At 37.9% G+C, this 15,923-nt stretch overlaps 2 protein-coding genes across 2 annotated transcripts in view; one reads left to right on the plus strand and one right to left on the minus strand.

Moving 5' to 3' along the window:
- Positions 1 to 2,619: 2,619 nt before the first annotated feature.
- On the plus strand, positions 2,620 to 8,403 carry LOC127429181 (probable low affinity copper uptake protein 2). Its single transcript, XM_051678048.1, has 4 exons — positions 2,620 to 2,816; positions 4,188 to 4,254; positions 6,686 to 6,953; positions 7,220 to 8,403. Exons 1-4 carry the CDS (start codon positions 2,811 to 2,813, stop codon positions 7,383 to 7,385), a joined length of 507 nt encoding a protein of 168 aa, XP_051534008.1. The 5' UTR covers positions 2,620 to 2,810; the 3' UTR covers positions 7,386 to 8,403.
- A 941-nt stretch (positions 8,404 to 9,344) lies between these two features.
- The window catches only part of niban2a (niban apoptosis regulator 2a), a 44,869-nt gene continuing 38,290 nt past the window's right edge, over positions 9,345 to 15,923 (minus strand). Inside the window, exons 8-14 of the mRNA XM_051677911.1 lie at positions 15,359 to 15,521; positions 14,221 to 14,408; positions 13,872 to 14,027; positions 13,351 to 13,464; positions 12,898 to 13,005; positions 12,644 to 12,755; positions 9,345 to 11,705 (exon numbers count right to left, since the gene is read on the minus strand). Of these exons, the coding sequence (XP_051533871.1) occupies positions 10,612 to 11,705; positions 12,644 to 12,755; positions 12,898 to 13,005; positions 13,351 to 13,464; positions 13,872 to 14,027; positions 14,221 to 14,408; positions 15,359 to 15,521 (1,935 nt within the window). The 3' untranslated portion in view covers positions 9,345 to 10,611. The remainder of the gene's footprint in view (positions 11,706 to 12,643; positions 12,756 to 12,897; positions 13,006 to 13,350; positions 13,465 to 13,871; positions 14,028 to 14,220; positions 14,409 to 15,358; positions 15,522 to 15,923) is intronic.

Genomic DNA, 15,923 nt, shown 5'->3' on the forward strand with positions numbered 1-15,923 from the left:
TTGTTTTTATATGTATTTACATCTTTGTATCAGAAGAATCATAATGAAAATTAGCTTTATTACCAAGTATGCTTACACATACAAGGAATTTGTCTTGGAGACAGAAGCTTCCAGTGCACAAACAATACAGCAACAAAACAGATATAATAATAAAAAAATAGAATAAAAAGTGAATAGAAAATATAAGTATATATGTATTTCTATATATATATATATATATATATATATATATATATATATATATATATATAGAAATAAATATATACTTATATTTTCTATTCACTTTTTATTCTATTTTTTTATTATTATATCTGTTTTGTTGCTGTATTGTTTGTGCACTGGAAGCTTCTGTCTCCAAGACAAATTCCTTATAAGTGATATCACACTCGCAATCATGCTATATGGCCCTAAATCAGCACTACTGTGATTACCTATGGCACTCGGCCTGCGGCTGAAACACAGCAGTGCTGATTTAGGGCCATATAGCATGATTGCGAGTGTGATATCGCTTATATACAACAGTTCAATGAACAAGTACATTTAAAAAAATTAGGAAAAACTGAGTAAGGTCATAAAAACGCATTTGTGCATGGAACTACTTTCTTATGCGACGGATCAGAATCTGCCGTCACTGGTTCAAACCAAATGATGCCTCCAAGCCTTTGTTAGTAATTCAAAAATGTCACTTCAGAAATAGTATCATGGCTTGAGCTGTTTCTGCCAAGTTATTGGATAAACAAAGATGGATGGATGGATGTGTGCGTGTGTGTGTGTGTGTGTGTGTGTGTGTGAGTGAGATAGAGAGAGAGAGAGAGAGAGAGAGAGATGGAGCATGTGCCATCACCTGTTGCCACTCCCAAGCAGAGATGCTGTCAGCTTTCTGAAGATCAGCTTTCTCAGTGGAAAAATAGCCGTCCAAGCGGCATTTTCCCTATTTTGTGGCAGCCAGTGCGCAAGAGTCATTCACTATAGAAACCGCAATCTTATCCGCCATTTTGAACAGTATGTCCTCTCCAATGTGGAAAGTCTGGTAAGAGGTAAGCGCCTTGAGTTTGTGTAATCAGTCAGTCTGTTGTGTCTCTCAGCTGTGATGAGACGTAATGCTGAAGTTTTTCGTTTAAAGCCGTTTAAAGCTATTTCCTAGCTTTAGTAGTGTAGTAGTAATACAAGCGATTACATGGTGCTGTTGTATGTAAACACTGACTGATGCTGACTTCATGTCACCTAACTGGCTCATATTACACACAAAAATGATCTTTTGCCACCACCTGCTGGCTAACATATGTAATGTCAAAATATTACATGTAAAGAGACACATATACAGTAGCTCTTAACACATCTGCACTGCTCTTACACTTTAGTTTAGAACAGCATGAACACAAGTGGAGTGATATGCATAGTGAAGCGTCCGAGTGATGATGGTGTGAGACCATCAGTACTCATGGAACGTCTCTCGTCCAATCAGATTTGAGGACCGGAACTAACTGTTGTATATTTATATATATGTACAAATACAATTCTGTTATATACAGATGAAAGGGAATGTAATGGCAGAAGAGGTATGGTATGTTGGATAAATATAAATAAACTAAGCTGTGTATTGCACATAATTATTGCTCAATTGGGCAGTTTTAACTGTTCATGAGATGGATAGCCTGAGGGACAAAACTGTTCCTGTGCCTGATGGTTCCGGTACTCTGTGCTCTGTAGCGCCTGCCAGAAGGCAACAGTTCAAAGAGGTATTAGGCTGGGTGAGTGGGGTCCAGAGTGATTTTTCCAGCACTTTTCCTCACTCTGGATGTGTACAGTTCTTGAAGGGAGGGCAGGGGGCAACCAATAATCCACTCAGCGGTCCGAACTGTCCTTTGAAGTCTTCTGATATCCGATTTCGTAGCTGAACCAAAACCAGACAGTTATTGAAGTGCAGAGGACAGACTCAGTGACTGCTGAGTGGAACTGTATCAGCAGCGCCTGTGGCAGGTTGAACTTCCTCAACTGGCAAAGGAAGTACAACCTCTGATGGGCATTTTTCACAGTGGAGTCAGTGTGGGTCTCCCACTTCAGGTACTGTGAGATGGTACAGCCCAGGAACCTGAATGACTCCACTGCTGTCAGAGTGCTGTTCAGAATGGTGAGCAGGATCAGTGTTGGTGTGTTCCTCCTAAAGTCCACAATCATCTCTACTGTTTTGAGCGTGTTCAGCTCCAGGTTGTTTTGACTGCACCAGTGAACCAGCCGTTCAACCTCCCTTCTGTATACAGACTCATCGTCATCTTGGATGAGGCTGATGACAGTAGTGTCACCTGCAAACTTCAGGAGCTTGACAGAGGGGTCCTTATCAAGCTCCTGAAGTTTGCAGATGACACTACTGTCATTTCAACTATGTTTTCAATAAATATGTATTTATTTCTCTAAAACTTTTACTTCTATTTTAAAAATCAGGTAGATCAGGTAGAACCTATAGTTGTCAGTTATCTTTTTAAAGTGCTTTTAAAAAGTGAGAGTGGCAGGTGTAGCTTTATTCAGGTAATTTCCGCCTCACAGAGCAGGCGACCCTAAGGACTTCAACTCCCTGAGTCCTCTGCGGCAGATATAAATAAAAGCCTCGTGATGTAACAACAATCTTATGTTTGGGCTGCGCGCGACTTAGCAGTTGGCTTATAAAGTCAGTGAAAAATGCGGCTAAGTTGGCTATTGTTGCGCAGGTGGTATTGAAAGTGCGTTCCTGTCATAGCGGACGTTTATTCTCTCTTATTTGAGAAAGTTGCATTATCCTGAACTCATTTTAGAGGGCTGCACGCGAGTTCATCATGAATGTAAGTTGCGCACATGCCTGCACTCAGCCCACTAAAATGTCCGTAACATTAATATTTAATATTCACATATAATATATGAAATGTAAATGGGAGTTTTATCCAATTCAAGCTAATGTATGGGCTTATTTTAAATATAGGCATTCAGATAATAGATTCGTCTTTTTAATTAATTTTGTCTATTTTATGTCGTTGAGCAACTTTACAGTTCGTTTATTAGTTATCTAACACGTACTTTCATGGGCTTTCATCTAAATAGTTGGTTCTGTTATATTAAAAAGAGTAAATTGTTGCTGTTTCTTGCTAGGCACTGAAGGCTTCTCTTGAACAGGGGTATAACCGCTGACAGCTGTGGGGTTTTTTGTTTTTGTCCTGATATCCACTTTCGTTCCAAGGCCAATGTTTCACTAAGCAAATAAAAGATGTATTCATTCAAGCTGCTCTGAGATATCACTGGGCATTTCTTGATATGAAACGTATTAAGAGGCACTTGTCTCCACTGACAAATGCGAAACAGTAGATATGCTGTACAAGACACTATGTGTACAGTACATACTCTATTGCCAGCATAAAGTGGAATTCTTCAATGCCTGGAATGGATTGGATGAAATTTCTAAATTTTACTCCTGAAGACAGAACTGCATATTTGCTCATGATTACAGCAGGACATGGAATGCCGTTGATCTGAAGAGTAACAGTGACCTCATTGTCTACCTTTCATTCTTCCTGCAGAACACTTGTTTTTACAAGTTTTTTTGCTGTTGCAATGTCAGTCTTCCTCATGCTGTTTCAAGTAATGTGACTGTCACAAGCGTCCTCACACACCCTTTTATTACCATTTTTAAAACCGTAGCACCTGCAGATGTACAGAGTAAATATGCCCAAATCACATAAAGTCTGCTATCATTCCATTCTGATCCTAATCTATGTCTCTTATTTTGAAGTTCTCCCATGTATTTAAAAGAGACAGTGTTTTGAAACGGAAAGCAGTTCTGCCTCTTGTAATTAAAGCAAACAAAAGCTCTTTCGAAATATGCTGTAGAGAATTAGATGGCAAATGTTAAGCAAGTTTAAACTTGATGGGATTGGATTCGCGTGGTGTGAATTGTTTGTAGATAATGACTCTATTGCAAATGTCAAGTACTGCTTTGGTGGGCCGAATTATAACGACACTATTTTGTCTAAGGTAATTGAAGTGTTGTTAGCTCTATTACGTCTTGATACCCATTTACAGACTCTTCTCATGGGATGATGTGACAATCTGTGACGTGAAACCACCCCTCCCTTAGCAGATGTGTGAAGTTGAGTCAACGGAAATAAGTCACTAATTATAAAGTCTGCTGATTGTGTCCTCTTGTTCTCCACCCTCAACAGATGCACTTTGAAGGGTCCAGTAACGTCACCCTGTTGTTTGATTTCTGGAGCGTGCATGGGCCTGCAGGTACATGGGAGTTACAGACAAGACCTAACATGATCATAGCATACAATATATGCATACATCTACAATATGACAGTTTATGTCCCACAAAATCATCTGGCTTTCTTTTACCACTCTGATTCAAAAGTTGTTTAAATGAATGTAACTTGTAGTAATGTAGTGAAATATGCACATAAGGTGCACAATATAAATACTAATGTAATGGCATGTGAAAGCAAATATCATCAAAGGAATATTCCGCACAAAAAAATGGAAGTTCTCTCACTATGTACTCACCCTCATGCCATCCCAGATGTGTATATCTTAATTTCTTCTGCTGAACACAAACAATGATTTTTAGAATAACATTACATATCAGCTCTGTTGGTCCATACAATTCAAGTGAATGGTGGCCAGAACTTTGAAGGTCCAAAAAGCATATAAAGACAGCATAAAAGTAATCCATATGACTCCGGTGGGTAAATCCATGTTTTTAGAAGCGATATGATAGATGTAATATTTAAGTCATTTTTTACTATAAATCTCCACTTTCACATTCTTCTTTTGTTTTTGGTGATTCACATTTGTTGCGTGTATCGCCACCTTCTGGGCAGGAAGGAGAATTTATAGTAAAACAAGGACTTCAGTATTGATCTGTTTCTCACCCACACCTATTATATCACTTCTGAAGATAGAGATTAAACCACTGGAGTTTTATGGATTACCTTTATGCTACCTTTATATGCTTTTTGGATCTTCAAAGTTCTGGCCACCATTCACTTGCATTGTATGGACCTGCAGAACTGAAATATTCTTCTAAAAATATTAGTTTGTGTTCAGAAGTCATGCACATCTGGAATGGCATGAGGGTGAGTAAATGAGAGAATTTTAATTTTTGGGGAAATTATCCCTTTAAGATGCCCTTAATTTACTAATTTAGTTAACTCATTTTAGTTGAGTTTCCCAAACCTGTATGACTTTCTTGTATCAATGGAACACAAAAGGAGATGTTAGATGACGTTAATACCTCACCGTGAAGTTACCTAATTTATTTTCACCTTCAGTAGACAAAGGTGAGCTTTGAATATTCCAGAAAACAAGGCTAGATCACATAGTTTTGACATTAGACTCTTTGTTACAGAAATGCTCCACCTTCACAGACAAGAGCTTAAATGTTCTGTTGTTTTGGACATTCAGCAATACTGTGGGTATCCAAGAAGCAACAGGTTTCTTTTTGTTGGTTGGTTTCCTGTGTATTCACTTAAAGTGCAACAAAGTCATGCAGTAGATGATGAGCCATATATTACACTCACAGATGCACAAGTACATTAGTTTTTAGCTTCTATAAGGCCCAGATTTTTTCACATATTCTATAAAATGGATGGAAACATGGACAAATGGGTTTGAGCGGAGCTTAATGGTATTATCATTAAGCATAACCAAATTAGCCAAGATATTTGATAAACAAACTATCTAATCTAATCCTTGAAATTTAGAGTTCTTTGAGCACTGATTCCATGTTGATCTGCTTATATGTAGCACGACTTATTTTCATTACATAAAAATTTGTCTTAATCGTTTACAAAAAAAAAAGTTTTTTTTAGAAGTAAAAAGTTTAATTTACATTATATGTAATGGTGAAAATGTATATTATGTTTAACAAGACAATACATGCACTTTTACAGTAAACTATTGTTAAAACTACGGTGAAAATCAATTGGCCGTTCCCTGAAGTCACAGTGCATCCCATCACATTTGACGACATTTTATTGAAATATTTGTAAAAAAATGTTAATATCCATTATGTACATTGGGGTGTTTTTATGTTACATTTCATGTCATTTATTGAAGAGATGCACAAATACTACTCTGTAGTACTCGTATTGGGCGATACTTGGAGGAGGTAAATACTCGTACTTTGTATCGGTATCTTAATTTAATGTTTCCGAGTACAAGTACATTGACACAATGACATGGTTGCTTGGCTGTTCTAAAACCAGTTTGAAAACATGTCAGAAATTTGGGTATTTAAGCCATTTAAACCAAGCAAATCAGATGTATGCAAATCAGCATATATGATATACTGTATATATGCAGCTTCTTTTGTGTGCTCTTTCTCTCCGCGCATGCTTGCGTGTGACAGCGAGAGTGTGCTTTTACCAGACCTGCGCTTGAATTTATAATGGATAATTCCAAAATGTCATAACTAGAAAAATGTAGTTTGTAAAGCAGATTTTTGTGGTTCTGGTAGGTTGGTATTGTATATTAACATTTATAAAATTTAATAAATATACACTAGTGAAATGTAAAATATACTGCAACCAAAATTGCATTCCATAATGCCTGAAACATGGCAGTGAATTTCTAGCAACCACAGCGGCCAGATTTATTAATTTTAACAGGATTTAACCCCCCTTTGTTGAACTAAGATCTTACTTAGTCTTTCTCTCTGAAGGAATGGTGCTGTCAGTCTTTGTTGTTCTCCTGCTCACCGTGTTCTATGAGCTTCTAAAAGTATGGAAGATTAACATCGGAAAACAGACACAATCCCCCATTACACATCCTGCTGCCCCAGTGTCATTCTCTGCTGATCAGGCCTGCTTTGCTCCTGTCATGGGGTGTAAAAGGGGAAGCTCCGCTCTGGCCAGCAGCCCCTCTGAGATCTCATTAGCTCCCACTGAGAGTACCAGTGCCACTGCTGGCACCGCATCCACTGCTAAGAGGTAACATTACTGAGAAAGTGTTTTCCAAGAACTGTTATGATCTCAGAAAAATCTGTTCAGGTGGAAAAACAATGAGGTATGTGATGTTGAGTTCACATTTACATTTAATAATTTAACAGACTCTTTTATCCAAGCAATGTATCATGCAGGAGCCAACAGTAATAGTAGTTCTATGCCACCTTGTTGAATGTTAGCCGTAGCTGTTCCAGCATATTGACGACTTATGATAAATTGCAGTGTCCATTTTTGGTTCTTTCCTTTTCTAGCTGGCTTCTGCACAGCCTACAGACCGCCATACACGTCCTGCAGGTGACACTAGGCTACATGCTCATGCTCTGCGTCATGTCCTACAACATATGGATCTTTCTGGGAGTCATCGTGGGCTCTGTCCTGGGATACTTCCTGGCTTTCCCACTCCTGAATCACATTTGAGGAGTAGGGATGAAGGAACGGAAAACTAAATACAACAGCCCGAAAAGCTTGTGATCTTAATTCACTGAAAACTGTTTAGATTTTTTTTTTTTTCATGGTGCCAGGTGTGTGAACCCACAAGCAGTGTGGTTATTGTTTTGAACAATAAGAGATGCAAGATTTTTTTTGCTTGAACACAGATTGATGTATATATTTTTTTTAACAGAATTTTTAAGAAAATGTTTAAGAGCTTGCAAGAAATCACGTTTTAATGAAGACTGGGGTTGACCAACATGGCAAAAGAATGTGATAACTGGCAGGGACAGTGTTTGTTACATTTTAACCTCATTGAGAGCATCTATAGTGCCTGAACTTAATGTTTTGTAGCCTGTCAGAATGGTGTTATGTGGTGCTGAGCACATGACCAATCCAAATGGTCTGTTTCAGGACTGTAATAAATATTAATGTGCCCTATTGAAAGGTTTTTCACATTCTACAACTACTGATTAAGCTAATTTCCTGTTTTTACACAAAATACATTGTGCAAGATTTGCTAAATTAAACTTAACTGGTGGTTTTATTTTTAGGAAATTACACTAGTTTTTAAACCTTGTGATGGTATGTAGTATAATTCCATCATGAGTCAAGATCAGGCTTAATTGTGTTATACTGGAAATTACAGCTCAAGGGGGAACAGAAATCATTGGTTGAAAAGGAGATAAAAATCATCTGGCCTTACTTAATGTTCACCAGCAACAGAGACGTTGAAACAGAGCAAAAAGTTGGAATGTGAGATATTAAACTGTGCATTCATTTGTTTGGAGAAAATTAGTGCAATTCTGTAGAAAATCTACAATCCTCACCACTTTTATTTAAATGCACTATTCCTCAAGGCACTTTTTTTTTTTCTTTCTCACTTTTTGGGCTCCATGGTTTGTGCAATTCATTACTCATTTAAAAAAAATGAGATTTGTCTTTGTGGAATGTTTAAAAATAGGATTACACCTTATTTCTAAATCGAATAAACTGTTGAAACATGGCCTTGGATTAATCTGTTGAAATGAAAAGTTGTAGCACACAGATTTGATTTTAATGTTTTACACAAAGGCTTTACAAGAAATAAACATTTCATATAAAAGAATAAATCCTGTGGTTGCTTTGAACTATGGGGAGGTTAGGTGATAGGCCTCAATCACCACTCTCTTTAATTGTACATATTTTCATTTTTAGATAAACTATCCCTTTAATGTGTATAGATATTTGTAATAAGTTTTTAGGGAGTCTGTGTTTGCAATCGAGTATGAACAGGACATTTTTATGGTCTACAAAAGGACTATAATTTTATAGAATATTTTTACATCTTAATGTCTTAAAGGGATAGTTCACCAAAATGTTTTAAATAATTCTCTCATCATTTACTCACCCTCATACCATCTCAGATGTGTATGACTTTCTGCAGAAAAGAAACCAACATTTTTAGAAGAAAATCTCTGCTCTGTAGGCCCTTTTGATGCAAGTGAATGGTGGCCAGATCTTCGAAGCTCCAAAAATCAGAATCTATTTGATAGGTGTGGGTGAGAAACAGACCAATATTTAAATCCTTTTTAACTATAAATATCCACCTTCCCTTTCAGAATGTGAAAGTGGAGATTTATAGTAAAAAGTACTTAAATATTGGTCTGTTTCTCCCCCACACCTATCAAATCACTTCTAAAGACATAGATTTAACCACTGGAACCATATGGATTATGTGATTTTTGGACCCTCAAAAGGTCTGGTCACCATTCGCTTGCATTGTATGAACCTACAGAGCTGAGATATTCTTCTAAAAATTGTCGTTTCTGTTGTGCAGAAGAAAGTCAGTCATACACATTTGGAATGGCATGAGGGTGAGTAAATTATGAGAGAATTTTCATTTTTGGCTGAACTATTCCTTTAAATTTATTCAACACGCAAAACCATTACAGAACACACAAACCATTTCAAAAGTATTGCCATTTATTTTACTCACAGCTATCTTACAATAGAATAAAAAGAGGGTGAAAGTGTCACACTTCACATACTCTTAAAATAAATAGATACAACCCCAAAATATATATTTATATAAATATACTTCTGTGGGAATAAAATAATGCTTTGTTTCAAACAAGCAAATATGTGGATGTGAATTTACTTAATAGAATGCTATAAATCTAAATTGAGGATTTTTTTAATCTGACAGCTGCAATAACCCCAATCCACAACATGCAACAAGCTTGAATCTCTCTCTGCAAACAACTAACTAGCTGTACTGCACACTGGTGGAGGACGTACAGCACTCGAGTCACAGTGCGAGTCACAGTGCTAACTATAAAACACTGTGGCACAAAAGGTCAGGTGTCCAGTGCAATCTGTATTATGCATGCTATGCATTAATGCATTCTAAAGCAGCAAGGTCACTTTGGATTTCTTTATAAATCACAAAAAGTAATAGAGGAATAAAAATATATGCTTTAATTTATTAGGAATGCATTCACACATTTTATAAGTGCTCAATTATGCTGCATTCATAAGTGTTTGAATATCTCCACAGTAAACGGAATTAAAAAGAAAAGAAAACAGACTTTAGTTTTATGTAATGATTCAGCTGGCCCTGTATCAAATATCACTGTAGTTTTCTACAACTCAAAGATACTGTCTAATGCGCCAATCCACTTTGCATACATGTACAGTCAGGTGGAGTCTATTTTAACACATCTACATTAGCTCAGGAATCTCCTCATGACAGAAACTAAAACCCTCACTGATGTCAAGGGATGAAGGAATGCCACCAGCAACCAAATGTGATGATTTGCACAGAAATAAGGAAATGTAGAGCTGTAAAGGACATTAATAGTTCATATTATGAACCCTCTGCCACATAATTATTACTGTGGGAATCATGAGTAAAAACGTAAAATTTAAAAAAAGACACGAGGACATACAAATGTATGTTTGAGAGAATATTCTATATATACACACAGAACACAACAAACACATGTAAATTGCTCATTGCTTAAGCATACCAAAACAAGTCAAAATTAACTAAAAGAATAATAATAATAATAAAAAAAAGGTAATTTAAAATAAAATAAAAATAACGCCAGCCTGACTGAAATACCAATCGTAAGAGTGTTGCTGAGAAACAAAAATATAAACAAGAGTCCCAGCAAGCACCTTTTATAAAATAATGTTTCCATGTGGTCTGGTTTCTGCGTTTAACTCTCAATCACTGCAAACAATCGTCATCTGTGGTTTTAATTTTTGATTCCTTTCCTGCATCTGAAGCATCACAAGGAGCTTTGACGTCTAAATTGATGCTTGGAGTTTTCACTCCCTCCACCAGAGTAAACGTCACCTGCTCTGCGTCCACTGCGTTCAGTCCTTCCGTGATAGGCTGAGGCTTCCCTTCTTCTACATTCTTGTTGGCTGGAGACTGAAAGCCACTGTCATCATGGTGACGAGGGCTGGATTTGGTTGATGTTTGGGTGAATTCCCCATCAGAGTCAACGACACCTTCACTTAGGTGCTCGCCGGGGTCTTCCTGAACTGCAATCTCAATCTGCTGAATGGCGCTCTCAATTGCTGACAAGCTCTGCTGCTCATCCGAGAGGTTTGTTTTTAAAGTCTGTTCATCAAGTTCATCAGTACGCCCTTCCATTTTTGTTGGCGATTGCTTTGGCACCATCTCTGTTACCATGGTGATGTGCTTCACCTCATCACCCTCCTCCAGAGGCAAAATTCCATTGGTCAACTGTAAACCTTCTTCTTCTAAATCTTCTTTTAAGGAAGCAGGGACAACAACTTCCACAACGGGGTTGATGAGGTGTCGGATCTCATCGATGCTGTCAGGAGACCCTGGTTCTTCTTTGAATGCCACATCTTCAACTATTTTTATAGGCGTCTTAGCTGCAAGATCTCGTCCGACCTGCCCCTTGTTCTCCATTGAGTTTGGAAACTTCTCAGCAGCAAGATCTAGTCCTACCTGCCCCTTGTTCTCGATCAAATTTGAAGGCTTTTCTGCTGCAAGATCTTGTCCTTCTTGCCCCTCATTCTCCTCTGGGATGCCATCCACACCTGGCACCTCTTGGCAAGACTCATAAGGCAGTGGAGGCATCCCTTCTACATGGATCATAGAGACTATCTGCCTGCGTTTCCTGTTGGCCCCATCACCCCCCCGCTTCTCTGCTTTAACATCTCCGAACTGGCCAGCCCAGTCGATGCTGTCCTCTCCCAGCTGGTGCAGGTTGAGGTCACTGCTGGTCAGTACCATACTGTCCCTGTATAGGTTATGCTTTCTCTGGACCGCAGCCTCCTTTACAGCTGCAGAGATACAAAGTAATAGAGTAAGCGAGAGGAACAGGGTAGCCCATACATATGGTTCCATATTCATAAGTTATTAAGCAGATTGGTCGATACAGATTCTACCGACACGCTAAAATACATGTTATAGTAACAGGTATGACATGAAACCTGTTCTAGCTACTGTATATTACTGCACAGCACCAATATAATTACGGACCAACTATTAACCTATGTCATGAACTACATCTTCAAGCGGAAGGATAGCACTTTATGAATTTGCTTTAAATAATGTTTTTATGAAAACTTGAGTACTTAATATTTTCATTGTGACATTCTAATGTTTTAAAGGCACTCAAGGTCATGCTATATTGCAAATATAGTTACAGCCCAGTGTTGGGTAAATTACAAAAAAAGTAATCCACTACAAATGACTAACAACTTCTCTAAAATTATAATCAGATTACTTTACTGATTACTTCATTGAAAGTATTCACATTACTATCACTTTTAAGTTACTTTCTAAACACAACATTTTTGGTTTTTCCGATCAATTTCAAAATGTCTATTTTCTATTCATTCTCGCACACCCTTCAGCTGTCACAGAAACACAAACAGATGTACATATGAACATGAGTTCCCATAGCTTTTTAATATTTGTAACCCAAGTAATGTACTGAAAGTAATTACTTTCATTAAAAGTCAATAATTGTAATCTGATTACAAACATTTGACTTCTTTGTGTCTAAAAAAGTAATTTGATTACAGTAACTATTTACTTTGTAATCCAATTACTCCTAAAACTGGTTACGGCTAAAGGGATTGCAAGCATTTGGCTGCATGTTGTCCCTTTAGCGATGACTATATTAACAAATATAACTAGGCCTCTTAAATCTAATTGCTTAAATATAGTTACAATACAATATCCATCTAATGAAATGTGCTCAATATTGTCTTACCCATCAAGATGTCCTTGGTGACTGACTGCAGAACCACTTCCTCAAAGATGCTCTCTACTAGTATGAATCTAGAGAAGTCCTCAAAGATAAGCTCCTTGAACTTGGGCAAATCCTAGATGTCACCGAGAAAATTGCATGATGACGGCGAAGGTCACAAAGAAATAGAAAACGTGGTATTGAAAGGGAGGGGATCTGGAATTTTAAATAAAAATATTACAGAACTCTAAACTCTAGTAGGCACACGCTTTACTAACTGGTGAACAGGATGGTGAGAGCTGTTTCAGCATGTATGGAATGATGATTTGAAGCAATGCCTCCCTGAAGAACTTCTTCCTTACTGTGCTGCTGTCGTAGTCATATTTCTGCAGATAGTGAAAAGGAATCAAGATTTGAGAAAAAAAGAAAAGGAAAAAAAGTCTAATACAGTAGGGGTCCATAAACAATGTGAAATGATGTGTCTTATTAGCTGTACATGGCTATGTAGAGACACTAATTAATTACCAATAAGCCATTTAGGTGACGCTTTCATCCAAAGCAATATACAGAACACTTATTACAAGGACAATTCCCCTGGAGTAACTTTAGATTTAGTGCCCTACACAAGGGCAAAACTGTTGAATCAACATCCTTTCAGTTGCCTGCACAATTAAATTTACCACTAGGCTAAAATACCCTTTAAAAAATGCAGACCCAACCAATGCACTTACTTTCAGCACTCGGTCCTGACAGCGCTGCAAGATCTTGCAGGTATCCTCTCCACTGTGGCCATCTAGACTTTGGTGGAGCAGTTGTTCAAATGTATGCACTGCATTGTCCATTTGCTTTATCCATTCAAGGGGGATTTTATAAAACAAAATATAAAAACCAGCAACTTTTGACATTTTTCAGAAAATCATTCAATTAAAGTCTAAAGCCTAGCTGCTCTATAACTTTTCATTGCACTTGTTAACAGCTCTCAATGACCACTATGCCTGCTGTACCACGTATAACCACATGGTGGCACACATTAACCTTTTTAAAATTCTTCAACCATTTTTCCTCATCGATTCATGTTCTTGCTAAATCAATGTGGACAATCGTTTGCAATTTTTTTTCATCTATACAATGCTTATTATGAAATTAACTTGAGGTGCTACTGCCAAGTCCTGCAAAACTTCTTCACATGACATATCTAAAAATGACAAGAACTGTGCATGTTTACAGAAAGAGACCAGAGACGGAGACAGACCTGTCTCATAAGGATCTGAGCTCTTTGGATGAACACAGACGGGCTTGTTACGTCAAACCTCTGCTGGAGACCCTCCAGGTTCAACATATCCATCTTCTCATAACAGCTCTGCATCTTCACCGGGTGAAAGGCCAGCATGGAAATCCTGTCCATATGCTGGAAATAAAGGAAAGAGAGAAAGGAAAACACTTCAACTGAATTGTGAAGGCTTAGATAAGGTGAACAAAAGTTTCTATGTGGTTGGTTGCTAAGGCTATGTGGTCCTTAGCAAGCACTAGTAATGTGGACTGGTACTGTACTTGAGTAAAAAAAAAAAGAAAAGAAAAAAAAAGTGAATTCAACTCCTCACCTCTGCCAGTTTCTCCTTGCTGCTATCGTTCATTGTGTTCTTGCTGACTTCCAACAGCTCACGGAAGAGGATGTCCCTCACCTCCGAGAATCCTCTGCTGGTGGGCTCCATAAGGGCCTCCAGGATGGAGTTGATATAGGGCTGAACACTGCTCCTCAGAAGCTGCTCAGCACGGGGCAACACAAAAGCTTCAAGAAAACGATAAGTGGAACATTAGCACACTAAAACTTAGTTTACGGAAAAACACATGAATTTCACACATGAACACGTTAATCACAAGTATGCATGTGGGAGCATATTAACTTCATGGATTTGACGCCTGAAATTTGCAAATTAGCGCATACCATTACACCAAAAACATTGGGGGTACGTTTAATGTTCCAAAACCACACAAAAACCACATTCAAAAACACATGTCAGATGCATGTGGTTTTTCCATTAAGGTTATGAGAGATATCCTGGTCATTTTAGGCTTTAAGATGATGAAAGGCCGAAGCTACTGGAAAAAAGTTTTATTATGCTTTACTATGTGACTCATTAAATTATGGGAACTCAATGTTAAAGTAGGATGAGCTATCAAACCAAAAAAGCGGTAGAGCACAAAGCATAAAAGCTCAATTATGAAAGCTGAAAGGCCAAATTCAGCTACACTATACAATGACTCATGAACAAACAATGGGCCCTGCTGTGTTAGAACAGGTGCTTCTGGGAAAGCACCTGTGCTTTAAAACAACTACTATTATTCAATAAGAATAAGGCATATCTTAAAAAGGCATAGTTCACCCTAAAAAAAATTTCACATCAAAACTGTAATATTATTATACAAAAGGAGAGATTTTGCAGAATAATACATTTCAGTCTTTTCTCCACACAATGCTGTCGTATGGCTTCAGAATACTTGGAATATTGTGCAAGTGTCATATGGATCACTTTTATGATAATTTTGTGATGCTTTTGTTATTTTTGGGGCTTGACAGCCCCCAGTCCCCATTCACATTTAATGCATGTAAAAAAAACAAAAAAAACAGCCTGGAATTTGTTGAACACAGCAGGTGCCACAGTACACGTTTTGACAAATACTGTATCTGTGTTCTCCTTAGTTTGGTAAAAGATCAGTGCTGCTTTATTGTGTTCTTACCACGAATCTTTCCAGCAACATGCTCTTTGGAGGTGATGATCTGGTCCATATCTGTACGTAAAGCAGCGTCCAGACGGGGGCGCTCCACCTCACACACCTGCACCAGGGCTTCATGCTGGGTTCTTGTCTGTGCCAGCACCTGCCTGTACACTGCATCAGAGATCTGAGAGTAAACAAACAAACCTCAGATATTGCAGCACATAAACACATATGGACCGTAATTTGAGCTTCTTCACAAAATAAAAGCTAAAGTTTCATAATTACGTGGTAATGATTTAATTGTATAACCATTCCATCAAAATGTTTATGGAGTATCCCTTATAATTGCAACAAAATGTGTACAATTGGACAAAGAATGATACTTATTTAAAGCTTGTTGAGATAAACATCTGAAACAAGCCTAAACTGGTTGGCTGGTCTTAGCCAGTTTAAGTTGGTTTTTGCTGGTTTAAGCTGGTCCCCCAGCTTGGCCAGCTGAAAAGTGGCCAAAACCCTTCTGAAACCAGTCAACTGACCAGCCAGAACTGGATGGGAGACCAACTAAGACCAGCTAACCAGCTTAGGC

This window comes from Myxocyprinus asiaticus, chromosome 38 (assembly GCF_019703515.2).
Source record: "Myxocyprinus asiaticus isolate MX2 ecotype Aquarium Trade chromosome 38, UBuf_Myxa_2, whole genome shotgun sequence".
Taxonomy (NCBI): domain Eukaryota; kingdom Metazoa; phylum Chordata; class Actinopteri; order Cypriniformes; family Catostomidae; genus Myxocyprinus; species Myxocyprinus asiaticus.

Coding starts and splice junctions, on each gene's coding strand:
- LOC127429181 (XM_051678048.1), top strand. Junction 4,255..6,685: donor GAGCGTGCATGGGCCTGCAG/GTACATGGGAGT, acceptor TTCTCTCTGAAG/GAATGGTGCTGTCAGTCTTT. Junction 6,954..7,219: donor ACCGCATCCACTGCTAAGAG/GTAACATTACTG, acceptor TTCCTTTTCTAG/CTGGCTTCTGCACAGCCTAC.